This window comes from Nicotiana sylvestris, chromosome 3 (genome assembly GCF_000393655.2).
Source record: "Nicotiana sylvestris chromosome 3, ASM39365v2, whole genome shotgun sequence".
NCBI classification, from domain to species: Eukaryota; Viridiplantae; Streptophyta; class Magnoliopsida; order Solanales; family Solanaceae; genus Nicotiana; species Nicotiana sylvestris.
In genome coordinates, this window is record NC_091059.1 from 25,542,725 (window position 1) to 25,556,854 (window position 14,130).

The following is a 14,130-nucleotide window of genomic DNA, read 5'->3' on the forward strand; positions in this document are numbered from 1 at the left end:
ATTGTCGCATATTATTATCTTGAAATAATAATACTATGAGAAATCCCATAAATCCAAATAGAGGTGAATATAACATAAAGCACGTTCAATATTGTTTCATATTATTATCTTGAAAGTTTTACGCTTTTAACTATATTTAATTAACTATTATGTATTCTGAATCCATTTTATTATCCTTGATGACTACATGAGTATAATCTTAATACAAGGTTACACATACAGGAGTACTGTGTCTAAGGGCGAAGCTAGAGTGTCAAGAGCGGGTTCGGCCGAACCCAGTAGCTTTGGTTCGAACACTATATTTGTCGTAAAGAATTTATTGAATATGTATAAATTATTAATTTAGAATCCAATAACTTTAGGCGATAAAAATCCCGAACTCATAGGTTGGGATTCCTAGCTCCGCCTCTGACTGTGTCATAATTCAAATATATCTGTTCTACGTCCATTGTAAAAAAGTATTCAAATGACTTTATATTATACTACTCTACTTGTTTAATTTTAGTATGTTTTTTTTCCAGGTTTGGTTTTAGTATATAAACAAGAAAAACACAGATCTTTAACGAAATATTTATGACCCCTCGCAAAATTGACAGATTTGTGAAGACTCTACAAAGGAATTCATCAATATAGACGAATTTGTTACAGTATTATAAAAGTTTTATACATCCATTACGAATATTATTCTTGTCACTCGAATTTGTGACGTATTTTTCGGTCCAAAATATTATTTTTGCTTAAAGTTTTGGATTCGATGCTCATAATCTTTTAGTATATAGACCTGGAACATGTAGATATATACTTATAAAATTATGTTCTTTTTATATATTTCTAGTAGTTATATGTAGCAGGATTGACCCAGAAGCAAAAATATTCATGTCTAGACATGTGGATTCAAATTTGATATACTCCTAGGTACAAGTATTGTCACTAAGAAAGTTATAAATTATATTTGCTCTCCAAATTTATTTATTTTTTTACTTATAAGAGATTTGAAAATAAGGCAAAAATAATATTTACAAGATTATTCTTCCCTTCAATTAAAAAGGGTCCAATTGACCCATTTCCGCCTATAAATATTTTATCTTCTCAAGATGTCATCTCCACACGAAATCTCCCTCCCTCCATCTCTCTCTCTCTCAGAGTCATTCTTAAATAGATTATGTTAGGAAGCTACACTTCAAATTTACTTGACCAATTCTTATCTCTGACAATTATTTCAAGTTTTCTTTTTCTTTTTCCTTTTTGTAACATATATAGAGAAATTGAAAGCATGAATTCGAAGAAATAGAAATTTGACTCTATACTAACTTAGAAATGATATAAAATTACCTTGAAATATTAAAGTTTGATTTTAAAATGTTATATAATTAAATTAAAAAAGAAAAACTAGTTACACTCAAAGTGATATATAAATTTGCTATAGCTTATAAATAGTTGCAACTTTATTCTGCATCCAACTGGTGCAGAGCTCTAATTTCACCCAGAAGCCAAATTTGCTAGCTGCCCCATTAATTTAATATAATAGAAAAACACTAAATTTCTACAAAAGAGGAAAAAACGATTTTTTTTCTGCTATGAAGCCTAAGTCAAGTGACTCCTTCAAGTCAAAACACGTTATCAGTTAAGTTGATTCATATTTCACACTACGTCAACAAATTCCAAGATTTCTTGTTTGAGTGAAAATCTGCTAAAATACTTCACAAGTTGAGAACTTACTGAATCCTGGTCCACCAACACGATGAGAAGATAATAGCAGCATGCGTGAACCAAAGATGTCATAAAGAAACAATCATACAAACGTAAGATGGACATGTCTAATACCAACTCTGATAACAACCTTTCTATTTCTTACTAACATCAACCACTTCTTCCATGTCAAAAAGACTCATTCACAAAGCCGTGGCAAGTTTTACCACTTCTTTTCTACAATGGAGTGAGCTCATGTTCGTTGCTCATCGATGTGGCATTACTGTGTACAACACTTGTGAAAAGAAAGAATGAGGTAGGTAGGATTGTTGTGAAATTGATATACAACATATTTTCAGTGTTACCTAGAAGTGTGAGTAATGGAAGAAAGAGTTGTTTTTTCATACAAAATGTGCCTATAGTCAGTTAACTCTCATATTCAGTTATTGGCTCCGTTTCAGGCGGTGCCTCCAACCTTGTTAGGACCTCGGGTTCTCCTGCCGCATTTCTTACGATCTGCACCCAACCAGCAAATATCATGAGAGTTTCTTAGAAGTAAAAAAATATAGAGATGACTCACCAGGATCTCGTCGTCAAGGTAAGAAATCATAATAAGTCTCTGAAAGGTCCCTCCTGACATCGCAACAGCCCAGAGTGAGAAGCAACAGAAATAAATGCCTAACGCTAAGCAATAACATATAAATCTAGAAAAGATACTTTCTTCAATCTGCTATTTTCCTAATCCTCTTTAGCTTATTCCTTGTATTTCAAGATATTAGAGTATGCACTCATCATTAATAACATGAAGCCTTTAAGAAGCATAAACAAAGTAACCAAAAAAGACGAGATTTGAAATTCAAGAAATATCAATGTGCTGAAGTTGAATAAGTTCTCGACGGTGGATAAGCTGGATAAAATCAAACAATCAAAATAAGTCAAACTAAGTCTTGCTTGAAGCCAAGTGCAGGCAGATGAATAACTCCGAATGGCTTTTACCGATGCTATAAGATTTGAGCATTTGAAGAATTGATTGACTCGATCAATAGGCTTCGAAAAACAGCATCTTAATGAGGCAAATGCTTGTTGATATGTCGAAAAACTTAATTCTCCCTCCATCTCATCTTTACTGTCCCATTTACGAGAATTGACCCTAATGATATCCCCCTAACCAAAAAGAGATCCTTTATTTCAAACTACCTTTTTATTTGTAATGAGTAGAAAACTCAAAAATCATATAATTAGGTAGATGAAGAAAACAGGAAGAATTTCAGAAAATAAAGTGGATAGAGTAGAATATCACTTTTACCAATCAAAGTGTTTTGTGGATGAACAATATCATTTCGCAAGTAACCAAACAAGCTAGTGTCTGCAAAATCCTAAGCAAAGAAAAAAAGACTGCAAATTTCCAGAACAAAAGGGAAACAGAATTGGCCACAACAACATACCCAGTATTATCCCACACCGTGGGGTCTGGGAGGAAACAGAATTGGCAGACATTTAATAATCGGATATCATAATTCACAAGGCAAAAGATAACAAACTAAAATTAAAATTAAAAAGAATACTCCCTCACCCTCAACCCAATTTATGTGATGAAGTTTGACTGGGTACAGAGTTTAAGAAAGAAAAAAAAGACTCTTAAAACTTATGGTGTAAAATAAACCTAGATATTTATGTGGCTATAAATCATCTCATTAAGAAAAAATGCGAAGTTTAAAGTATTAAATTGTTTCTAAATAAGTATGACACTCTTTTTGGGCCAGACTAAAAAGGTAAGTACGAAGCATAAATTGGGACGGAGGGAGTAATTAATAAGGCAAGTCAGAGAAAGATATTCATAGTGCCTGAACACACTTTTCTCCATCTAAGGTATACACAGCAAACTGAATTAGCCCATTTTTGCTAATATTTGCACATATTATAGTTTTAGCTCTCTTAACAAGATACAGTATCTCTGCATTAAATGAGTAAGAACTAAGAAGTATGTTTTAGTTGATAACAAAGATCAAATCCTACGGTAATACTGAAATCTCACCAAGAGGAACTTTCACCCCACTGGAAACAGCATCTTTAATGGGGACAGGAAGTTGTTGCAAAGTGTTAAAAGCCTGGCCAAAAGCACCTCTTAGTTGTTCAGGTACAGCTTCCTCATTGACCTTTGGAGATTCAAATGTCCCTTCAACATACTCTTCCTTCATACGAAGAGGTCCCTCAACACTATATTTGGTGGAGATGATAAACTTATTCTCAATCTGCATTTTTACCACAAGTATTTTCACTTGTTCAGAATCTATGATCAGAATTCAGACATACTAATAATTCACTAACATTTCACAATGATCTCAGCTGATAAATTGAATGCAGCAATGCCCTGACTCCTTGATTAAGACTCAATTGATATTGACCAATGTAGAACTAATTGCCAGCTTGCAAGAATCAGGGGCCAAGCTTAAGTTAATGCGAGGCAAAAAGAATACTTATACTGGCAAAAGTTATGCGGTAATCTATATATAATTTTATGGAGGACAGAATGTAGAGCAGGAATAGTGTATTAGCAACACCTGGATAGAAGTATCTAAAGATAAAAAATATTTTAAAGGAACAATCCTTATAAAATTATTCACCTTATAGAAGTCACTACATTATTATTCATCGCATAATAATCCCCACATTATTAACCTCATAACTAGTTTGTGAACCAAACAACCCCTTCATTTGTAGAAATTTTTAGTATTGTTTACTTTCAACTTTTCTAGTAGAGGGAAGATTACTGAATACTAGCATGGACTTTGCATATCAAATTTTCCAACAAAGATAAATTACCGAATTTAGTAATTTGACTTGTGCAGTAGCAGTCCCATATCCATCCTTGATCAGCACATCTAATTTTGATAAATTTACCAACGTCGGAGGAATTCTCCTGCAACAGCATGATTTTGGTAGAAACATTATTAGCTGACATTCATCGAAGTAAACTAGAAGCAAAACCACAATCAGCTTCACCTAAATGTTCAGAAGATATCAACTGAAATTAGCACATTGGCTAAAAGTGAACAAGATGCACCCGCAACTTAAGTAATGTGCTGAATACAACATTTAAGACTCTAACAATATCTTACTCCCTTTAAAAGAAAAATGCCTTGCTAACAGAGAATCAAGCCAACAGATTCTGGTTCACAGCTCATCCAGCCAGGGGCGTATCCAGGAGGAGTATGGCTTCACGTGCACCCATGCTCTCCTCCCTTTACCATATATAGTAATGTTATATCTCTTCAAAACTAATATATGTGTGCGCGCCCGAGCTCAAAGAGTCTTATGGTGCAATAGTTACTGGGTGCACCTCTACAAGTGAGGTCAAGGGTTTAATTCCCACGCCCATCTTGCATTTTATAATTAAATACTTTTTTTCTTGGTCTTCCTTTTTTTGTTTGGTTTATACTTTCAAAATCTCCTCCTAGACCATATATGGTCAATGAGTTCAACTAATCAAAATATTTTTGACACGGAGTATATATGTAAAATGTCACTAAAATTTCAAATAAAAAATAGAACCTATAATTTCAAATGTATAATGGGGTCAATGGTAAGAACCTAAAGGTTGAACCCATCAAATTGAAATCCTAAATTGTGTTGATTAGCTTAGTTATTAGGAAAGATTTGATTCTGATTGATTGTAAAACAACAACAGCAACAAAAAAATCTAGTGAAATCCCACAAGTAGGGTCTGGGGAGGATAAAGTGTACGCAGACCTTACCCCCTACCTTATGACGGTAGAGAGGTTGTTTCCGCATGACCCTCGGCTCAAGAGAAGTGAAAAGGAAGCAATAAACAGACAGTAGCAACAACAAAGTATTTAGATATGGGCGCAAATGGAGATACGTGCAATAACAGAGATCTAAAAATACGACACTATAAGAATAGAGTCAATCTTGCTGGAAATAATGACACAATGAAATAGCAAGGGGCTAGGAATAGGAAATATGCAAGACGAGTACTAATACTACTGGGAAGACTAGATGAAACTCTAGACTGCCTGTCAACCCACAACCTTAATCCTCGACCTCCACACCCTCTTATCGATGGTCATGTCCTCGGTAAGCTGAAGCGGCGGCATGTCCTGCCTAATTACCTCACCCCAGTACTTCTTAGACCTCCCTCTACCCCTCCTCTGACCCGCCATGGTCAACCTCTCATACCTCCTAACCGGGGCATTGGGGTCTCTCCTCTTCATATGTCCGAACCATCACAACCTCGATTTTCGCAACTTATCTTCTACAGAAGTCACGTCAACCTTGTCCCTAATATACTCGTTCCTAATCTTATCTTTCCTGGTATGCCCACACATCTATCTCAACATCCTCATTTCCGCTACTATCAACTTCTGGACATGAGATTTCTTGACTGACCAACACTCGGTTCCATACAACATGGTCGGTCTAACTACCGCTTTATAAAACTTGCCCTTAAGTCTAGGTGACACATTCTTGTCACACAAAACACCATAAACGAGCCTCCATTTCACCCATCCCGCTCCAATACGATATGCGACATCATTGTCGATCTCGCCGTTACCCTGTATCAGAGACCCAAGATATTTGAAATTATCTCTCCTGGGGATGACTTATGTATCCAGCTTCACGTCCACTTCTACTTCATGATCCCAATACTAAACTTACACTCCAAGTATTATGTCTTCGTCCTGCTCAACCTGAAACCTTTAGACTCCAGGGTCTATCTCCACACCTCTAACCTAGCATTAACCCCCCAACGCGTCTCGTCAATCAACACTATGTCATCTGTAAATAACATACATCATGGCACCTCTTCTTGAACGTGTCGAGTCAACACATCCATCGCTAGGGAAAATAAAAATGAGCTAAAAACTGATCCTTGATGTAACCTCATCACCACTGAGAAATAATCTAAGTCTCCTCCCACAGTCCTCACTTGAGTCTTAGCTCCATCGTACATGTCCTTAATCACCCTAATGTACGCTACTGAAACACCACTAATCTCCAAATATCTCCATAAAACCTCCCTAAGGACTTTATCGTAGGCTTTTTCTAAGTCAATAAACGCCATATGCAAGTCTTTCTTCCTCTCCCTATACTGCTCCATCAACCTCCTTACCAGGTGAATGGCTTATATAGTCGACCGCCCTAGCATGAAACCGAACTGGTTCTCCGAAATAGACACTCCTTCTCACCCTCCTCTTCACCACCCTCTCCCAAACTTTCATGGCGTGACTCAGCAGCTTGATACTATAATTATTGCAATTTTGAATATCACCCTTGTTCTTGTACAACGGGACCAACAAACTGCGCCTCGACTCTTCGGACATCTTATTCGTCCTAAAAGTAACATTAAACAAAAACGTAAGCCAATCCAAGCCTGCCCGACTCGCGTTCTTCCAAAATTCCACCGGAATCTCGTCTGGTCTGGTCGCCGTACCTCTACTCATCTTCCACATAACCTTATTAACCTCTTCAGCCTTAATACGTCTACAAAACTCGAAATCACGCTGGCTTTTCAAGTTTTCCAACTCCCCAAGTACAATGATCATATCCTCATCCTCATTTAAGAGTTTATGGTAGTAAGTTTGCCACATGCGCCTAATACACGCCTCCTCTACCAAGACCTTACCTTCCTCGTCTTTGATGCACCTCACTTGGTCCAAGTTCCGAACCTTTCTCTCTTTAGCCTTGGCTAACCGGAACAGTTTCTTGTCGCCGCCTCTACCCCCAACTCCTCAAACAAGCATTCAAATACTGCAGTTTTGGCCGTCGTGACCGCTAACTTCGCCTCTTTCTTAGCCTTCTTATAAAACTCCCTATTTGTCCTCCCCTCCTCCTCATTGGCGCTCTCCATTAGTTTCACATACGCCGCTTTCTTGGCTTCCACTTTTCCTTGGATCTCTCCATTCCACCACCAGTCCTCTTTGTAACCCCCAGGTAGCCCTTCGTGACCCCTAACACCTTTCTAGAAGATTCCCTAATGCAGTCCGCAGTCGTGGTCTACATACAACTCACGTCCCCGTTGCTCCTCCAGACCCCATAGCCAACAACTTCTCCCTTAATACTTGAGCTTTGTCCTTGGTCAAAGTTCCCCACTTGATCTTAGATTGACCTTACACTGCCCTCTTCTTCTTTTCTCTCTTAATCTCCAACTCCATTACCAAGAGCCTATGTGGATCACGACTGCGGACTAATTAATTGATTGCAACTTATTTTCCTTCCTAAAATAGTCATAGGACCTAGTGTATAAATACATTTGCTTAGGTATGTAAGAAATATACAGAAATACAAGACGCCTTTTTTTCAAAATCTACATAGTATCAGAGTCATTGCCGCCTTTTTGAGGTGAGCTATCTCCCTCATAGCACTACGGTTCCGATTTTATCAAAGAGATCGAGTTTTCTCTCTTGGTGGTTGTCCACAACACAAACTCCTTCTGGTCCCGTCGAGACAAATTTGGTTTCCAGCGAGGCAGGTTATTTTTTGAGCAATTTTCTTCAGAGTTCCTTCTGATTGGACAGAAAATATGGAGACATTCAAGGAGACGGTTTCTGAAGAAATCTAGTTTTCGGATGAAATTCAGCTTCTCAGTCGCCTCCTAGCTTAACTTGATTCCGCTAACATTGCCACATCCAATTATGTGCAATCAGGTACTGCCTTTGCTGCTCCCCTTAATTTTTGGATTGTTGATTTTGGTGCAAATAGACACATGACAGATTCTTCTAAAGACGTTCAAAACTATTCTCCGTGTCTCAAAGAGATAATGTTAAAATAGTCGCTGGTTCTTTAACACCTATCTCTGGAACATGTTCTGTCATTTGTACTCTTAATATTAAACTATCATTCGTGCTCCATGTCCCTGAGTTCCCTATCAATCTTTTATCTGTTAGTGCCATCACCAAAGCTCTAAACTGTAAAGTCGAGTTCTTTCCCGATCATTGTATTTTTAAAGATCTTTGAATAGGGAACAGAATTGGTAGTGGTAGATTGCATGACGACTTGTATATATAAGATGGAATTCAAAACTCTGGTCAAGCCTTTTTTGGGAAAAGTAAGGATGTCAACCAAGAAATAATACAGCGGCATAGACGGTTAGGACACCTATCATTCTTTGTTTTGAAGAAGTAATATTTCGATTTGGTTTCAAGGACTCAATTTGAATATTTGTTCTGTGATGCGTGTAAATATGCCAAGCATACTAGAAACTCTTATCCTGCAAGTGATAATAAAAGCATAACTTTGTTTATGACTATTCATTCTGATGTATGGGGTCCTACCCAAACGGTTTCCTTGTCTGGTAGTCGATGGTTTGTTTCTTTCATTGATTGCTACACTAGGATGACTTAGGTATATTTGTTAAAAGCCAAAAGTGAAGTTTTCTCTTGTTTTTAGTCATTTCATAAGATGATTTGTACTCAGTTTGATGCCAAAATAAAAATCTTGATAACTGACAATGGCAACAAATACATGGATAAAAGATTTGGTACTTATTTGGAGTCCAATAGGATAGTCCATGAGACTAGTTGTCCTTACACTGGTGCAGAAAATGGAGTTGCTGAAAGAAAAACTAGGCATTTGTTAGAGGTAGCAAGATCTCTTATGTTCACCATGCATCTACCAAAACCTTATCAGGGGATGCTATTCTAATGGTTGCCTATCTTATCAACAGAATGCCACTTAAAACCCTCAATTTTCAAAGTCCTCTAGAAGCTTTAAAGGGTAAAAATGAATAAACTAATCCTCCTAAGGTCTTTGGGTGTATTTGCTTTGTCCACACTAGAAATTCTAAGAAACTTGATCTTAGAGCTATAAAGTGTATTTTCATTGGGTATTCTCCAACACATAAAGGTTACAAATGTTATCATCCTCCCTCTAGGAGATCTTTTGTTGGCATGAATGTTATTTTTTGAGAATCTGAGCCATACTTCAGTATTATCTCATTACCTCTTCAGGGGGAGAGCAGTAACGAGGAAGAGGTGATTCTATCTAGTTCCATTACTGGACCTCTTGATGACATTGTCATAGGGGAAAGTGAAATTGGAGAAAGAATTTATGGGGGAGACTATTGGGCGTTTGGATATGCTAGATTTGGAAACTTACTCAAGGAAAAATAGAGCAGAAAAAGGCATCATGCAATCTACTGAAACTGAACAATCTTCTATTGGTGAGTTATCTACATTTCCTAATGAGTTAGATGAACCTATTGCTCACAGAAAAGGAGTCAGATCTTGCACCATCAAATACCTTTTATCTAATTTTGTCTCCTATAATTCTTTGTCTCCCTCCTATAGAGCTTTTGCCTTGTCCATTTCTTCTGTATCTATTCCTTGGAATTGGAGGGAAGCTTTTGCAGATCCTAAATGGAAGCGCCTATGATTGAAGAAACGAAGGCCTTGTCAAAAAATGAGACTTGGGAACTTGTCACTTCATCACCCGACAAGAAGTTGGTTGGCAACAAATGGGTCTTCACTGTGAAGCACAAAGCTGATGGCTCGATCGAAAGATTCAAAGCAAGATTAGTGGCTAAGGTATTAACTCAGACTTATGGAGTAGATTATCAAGAGACATTTGCCCATGTTGCTAAGAAGAACACTATTAGAATTATTTTGTCTTGTGCAGCTAATCTTAATTGGGACTTGCAACAGTTTGATGTGAAGAATGCATTTCTTCATGGAGACTTAAGAAGAGGTGTATATGGAGATTCCTCTTGGATTTGATACTGCTCAAAGTCAAGGAAAGGTATGCAGATTGAAGAAAGCCTTGTACGGACTGAAGCAATCCCCCAGAGCTTGGTTTGACAAATTCTGCAAAGCAATGATCTCCTTTGGTTACCAACAAAGCAATGCTGATCACACCCTCTTCATAGACATCATACGTGTAAACTCACTCTTCTCATAGTTTATGTTGATGGCATAGTAATGACAGGAGATGACAAAGAGGAGATGGCCCGATTGAATAAATTGTTGGCACATGAATTTGAGATCAAGGATCTAGGAAAATTGCACAACTTTTTGGGAATTGAGGTTGCTAGATCAAAAAGAGGAATCTTTATTTCTCAAAGGAAGTATATTTTGGATCTCTTGAAAGAAACTAGTATGACAGGATGCAGACCCGCAGAATCGCCTGTTAAAAGCAATCACAAGTTACAAAGCGGAGTTGGAGAGTCAGTTAATAAGGAGAGATATCAGAGGTTAGTTGGAAGACTCATTTATCTCTCCCACATTAGACCAGACATAGCCTATTCAGTTAGCCTGGTAAGTCAGTTCATGCATGATCCTCGAGATCCTCATATGCGAGTTGTCTTTCATATTTTGCAGTATCTGAAGTCTACTCTAGCGAAAGGTCTACTTTTTCCCCAAACATGATCACCCTGGATTTCTGGATGACAGAAGATCTACATCCGGTTACTGTACGCTCGTAGGAGGAAACTTGGTTACTTAGAGAAGCAAGAAGCAAAATGTAGTTGCTAGATCAAGTGCAGAGGCAGAATATAGAGTTATGGCCCAGGGTGTTTGCGAACTGCTTTGGCTACAAAAGCTACTAGACGAATTGAGATTGTATGAAACAGGAAAACTTTCCTTGTACTTTGACAATAAGGCTGCCATCAGTATAACTTATAATCCAGTCCAGCATGACAGAAGAAAGCATGTGGAAATTGATCGACACTTCATCAAAGAAAAAATTACAACTGGTGTCTTGAGTTTATTTCATGTGCCATCGGAAAAATAGTTAACTGATGTGTTTACCAAGGGACTCAACAAACGGACTTTTCATACACTGGTTTGCAAGTGAGGCATGGGCGACATTTTTTGCACCAACTAGAGGGGGAGTGTTGATTAGCTTAGTTATTAGGAAAGATTTGATTCTGATAGAGAAAGATTTGATTCTGATTGAGATTTGATTTTTATTCTGATTGATTGTAAATTGATTGTAAATTGATTGTAATTTATTTTCCCTCCTAAAGTAGTCATAGGACCTAGTGTATAAATATCTTTGCTTAGGGATGTAAGAAATATACAGAACTACAAGAAGCCTTTTCTTCTTCTCAAAATCTACAAATCCACCTATTCATAATAGTGTACCCATATTCTTGAAATCCTAGACCCGCCTTTGTATCCAACTTATACATTTTTTCAGCAACAATTAGTCTTGTAACACCTTTTTGATGGATTTGTCAAATTGTAGTATTAGCAAGAACAGAGATCAATGATCGTGGCAGGAGCTTCATAGCAACATTTGCTCAAAGTCAAGCATTTGTTTAAATATGGTTTCTTAGAACGAATGGAAAACAATGGCTCTACAAGGAAGCTCATCAACTTTCTCCTTAGAAGCTAAGTTCTGTTTGATTAGCTCATTGACTTGATCAGTGGCTTTGCAGCATTCATAGAGAACTTGAGGGGGCAAGTACCTTACTGGAACAATATGCGCAAACATGATCAGGGAGCTCTGGCACTATATAGTTTCTTTGGGGTTGTCGCATGGGATTTTTTAACAATATAATGTATCATCTCTTATATTTTATTGCATGCACGGGATCATAGATACTTTTAGAGAAGTCTAGGTTTCCCTTTCACAGTTTTCAGCAATTGGGAAGATAGCAAGCATATCTACGTCTTGGTTCATAAACTAAAGAGTTGATTTAAGTTCGAACAGCGGGAAAAGGAGAGAACGATGTCCCAAAAAATAGAACTTACCCAAACAAAAATTTGGCAACAATGAGTACTGGGCTACCAGCTCCAAACCACTCAAAATTCCACAGGCCTTCCAAATTGTTAGACCTGAGTAATGAAACCACCAATGAATAACTTGTCAAGATGCTTGAAAGTTAAGTTTGTCAGTAAGATTTAACACCTTACGTTGTGGGACGAGGTGTCGGATTGAGCCTCTCGAGACCAATGATCCTCTCATTCACATCAATGCGTTGTACATCTGTTATCTTCCCAGTGACCAATGCCTCAAACCCACCAGCATCCTTGAACTATCATAGAATAATAAATTTGTTTTTTACTGCTTAAGGGGCAAATAAAAAGCATAGAAGAGCAATTCTTTAAAAATAAACAGTGCAGTATAATCAATAATATTGTTCTTCAAACCTCCCGGCCATACCAAAATTTTTGTACTCATACGTTATCCTATACCTTGCGATTAATATATGACACCAACTTCTACTCCCAACCTAACACTAAAAATGAACCAAAAACCAATTTCCCAAAAAAGATTCTTATAAAAAGGATTTTCAACAGAAGACATCTTCCTTCATACCAAACGACCTCATTTAGTAAAAAACAATCATCCATCTCTATATGATATTGTCTTCTCACACATAAAAAAAGCACTATAACATCAAAGAATTACTTTTCCCATTAAAACTAAGGACAAGATTGAAACTTCTAAAATATAGATACATACAAACAATCCTTCATCTTACAGTGATATCCATTTCTCCATATATATATTTTTATAGGCACCCTTTTCTTCTTACACTTAATGACCAAATATATACAATTGTATTCATATGGAAAAAAGATACTTCCTCTATTCCAGTTTATGTGATCCTATAACTTTTCTGGCGTGCTCCAGAAAGAACCATTCTTTTCTAAATTTCAAAACAATTTAACTTAAGCTTTTTCTTTACCCTAAGTTAAAGAAGTTTTTATAGTCACACAAATATTATGACATGTTTATGACTATAAGTTCAAAATATTATTTTTTTACTTTAACTTAGTGTCAAATCGTTTCACATAAATTGAAACAGAGGGAGTAACAAAATTGGAACTTCAAGCGTTAGGAGAACGAATATTGCAGGACTAAATCACAAAATAAATCTAAAATGGTGCTAAAAAAGGGGGAAGAATGACTACTGACAGCAAGAAGAAGAGACTCTTTAGCAGAAAGTCGTTCCATTTCTTTAGCAAAAGCAGAAGCAGCCCCTCCTCCTTGTACTGTCTGCTCTATCATTGCTCTACATATCCCCTTTAACTTGTTTCTTGCATTTCTGCGTCGGAAAATGGCGATAGGAGAAGAAAGGGATGGAAACGACGACGTATTGCTCAAACGCCGGCAAGAAAATGGTGGTGCTAAATTTTGAATTGAAGTAGCCATTCGACAATTATGAGGAAAAATCTGAATCGGTATTTTGGGGTCCAAGACAAATCGATTATATTTGGTTTTAAGAAGAGGAATTGGAGAATGTGGTTCTGCTGGAAAGTGGAAAATTTAATAGTTTGCTCTCAAGCTCGTGTACCAGTTTTTGTGTGACAACTGAAGGTCATATACCAGGGGCATTGTTGGAAAATAAAATTTGGGATTGGAAAAAGAATTTATGATCCAAAATAAATTGTACATATTTAAGTGATTATATATTATTTTAATAAAATTAAATAGGACGTTTAAACTTAAGTTATTTTTAAATATAATTTTTTTTTT

At 36.8% G+C, this 14,130-nt stretch overlaps 1 protein-coding gene across 1 annotated transcript; it reads right to left on the reverse strand.

Annotated features, from left to right (window-relative positions):
* Positions 1-1,818: 1,818 nt before the first annotated feature.
* On the reverse strand, positions 1,819-13,944 carry LOC104249698 (probable plastid-lipid-associated protein 13, chloroplastic). The gene is made up of 7 exons (XM_009806170.2): positions 13,570-13,944; positions 12,561-12,682; positions 12,399-12,482; positions 4,513-4,609; positions 3,725-3,941; positions 2,270-2,322; positions 1,819-2,205 (listed from the first exon to the last, which is right to left on the reverse strand). The coding sequence occupies exons 1-7, from the start codon at positions 13,804-13,806 to the stop codon at positions 2,116-2,118; spliced, it is 900 nt and encodes a 299-aa protein (XP_009804472.1). The 5' UTR covers positions 13,807-13,944; the 3' UTR covers positions 1,819-2,115.
* Positions 13,945-14,130: the final 186 nt, after the last annotated feature.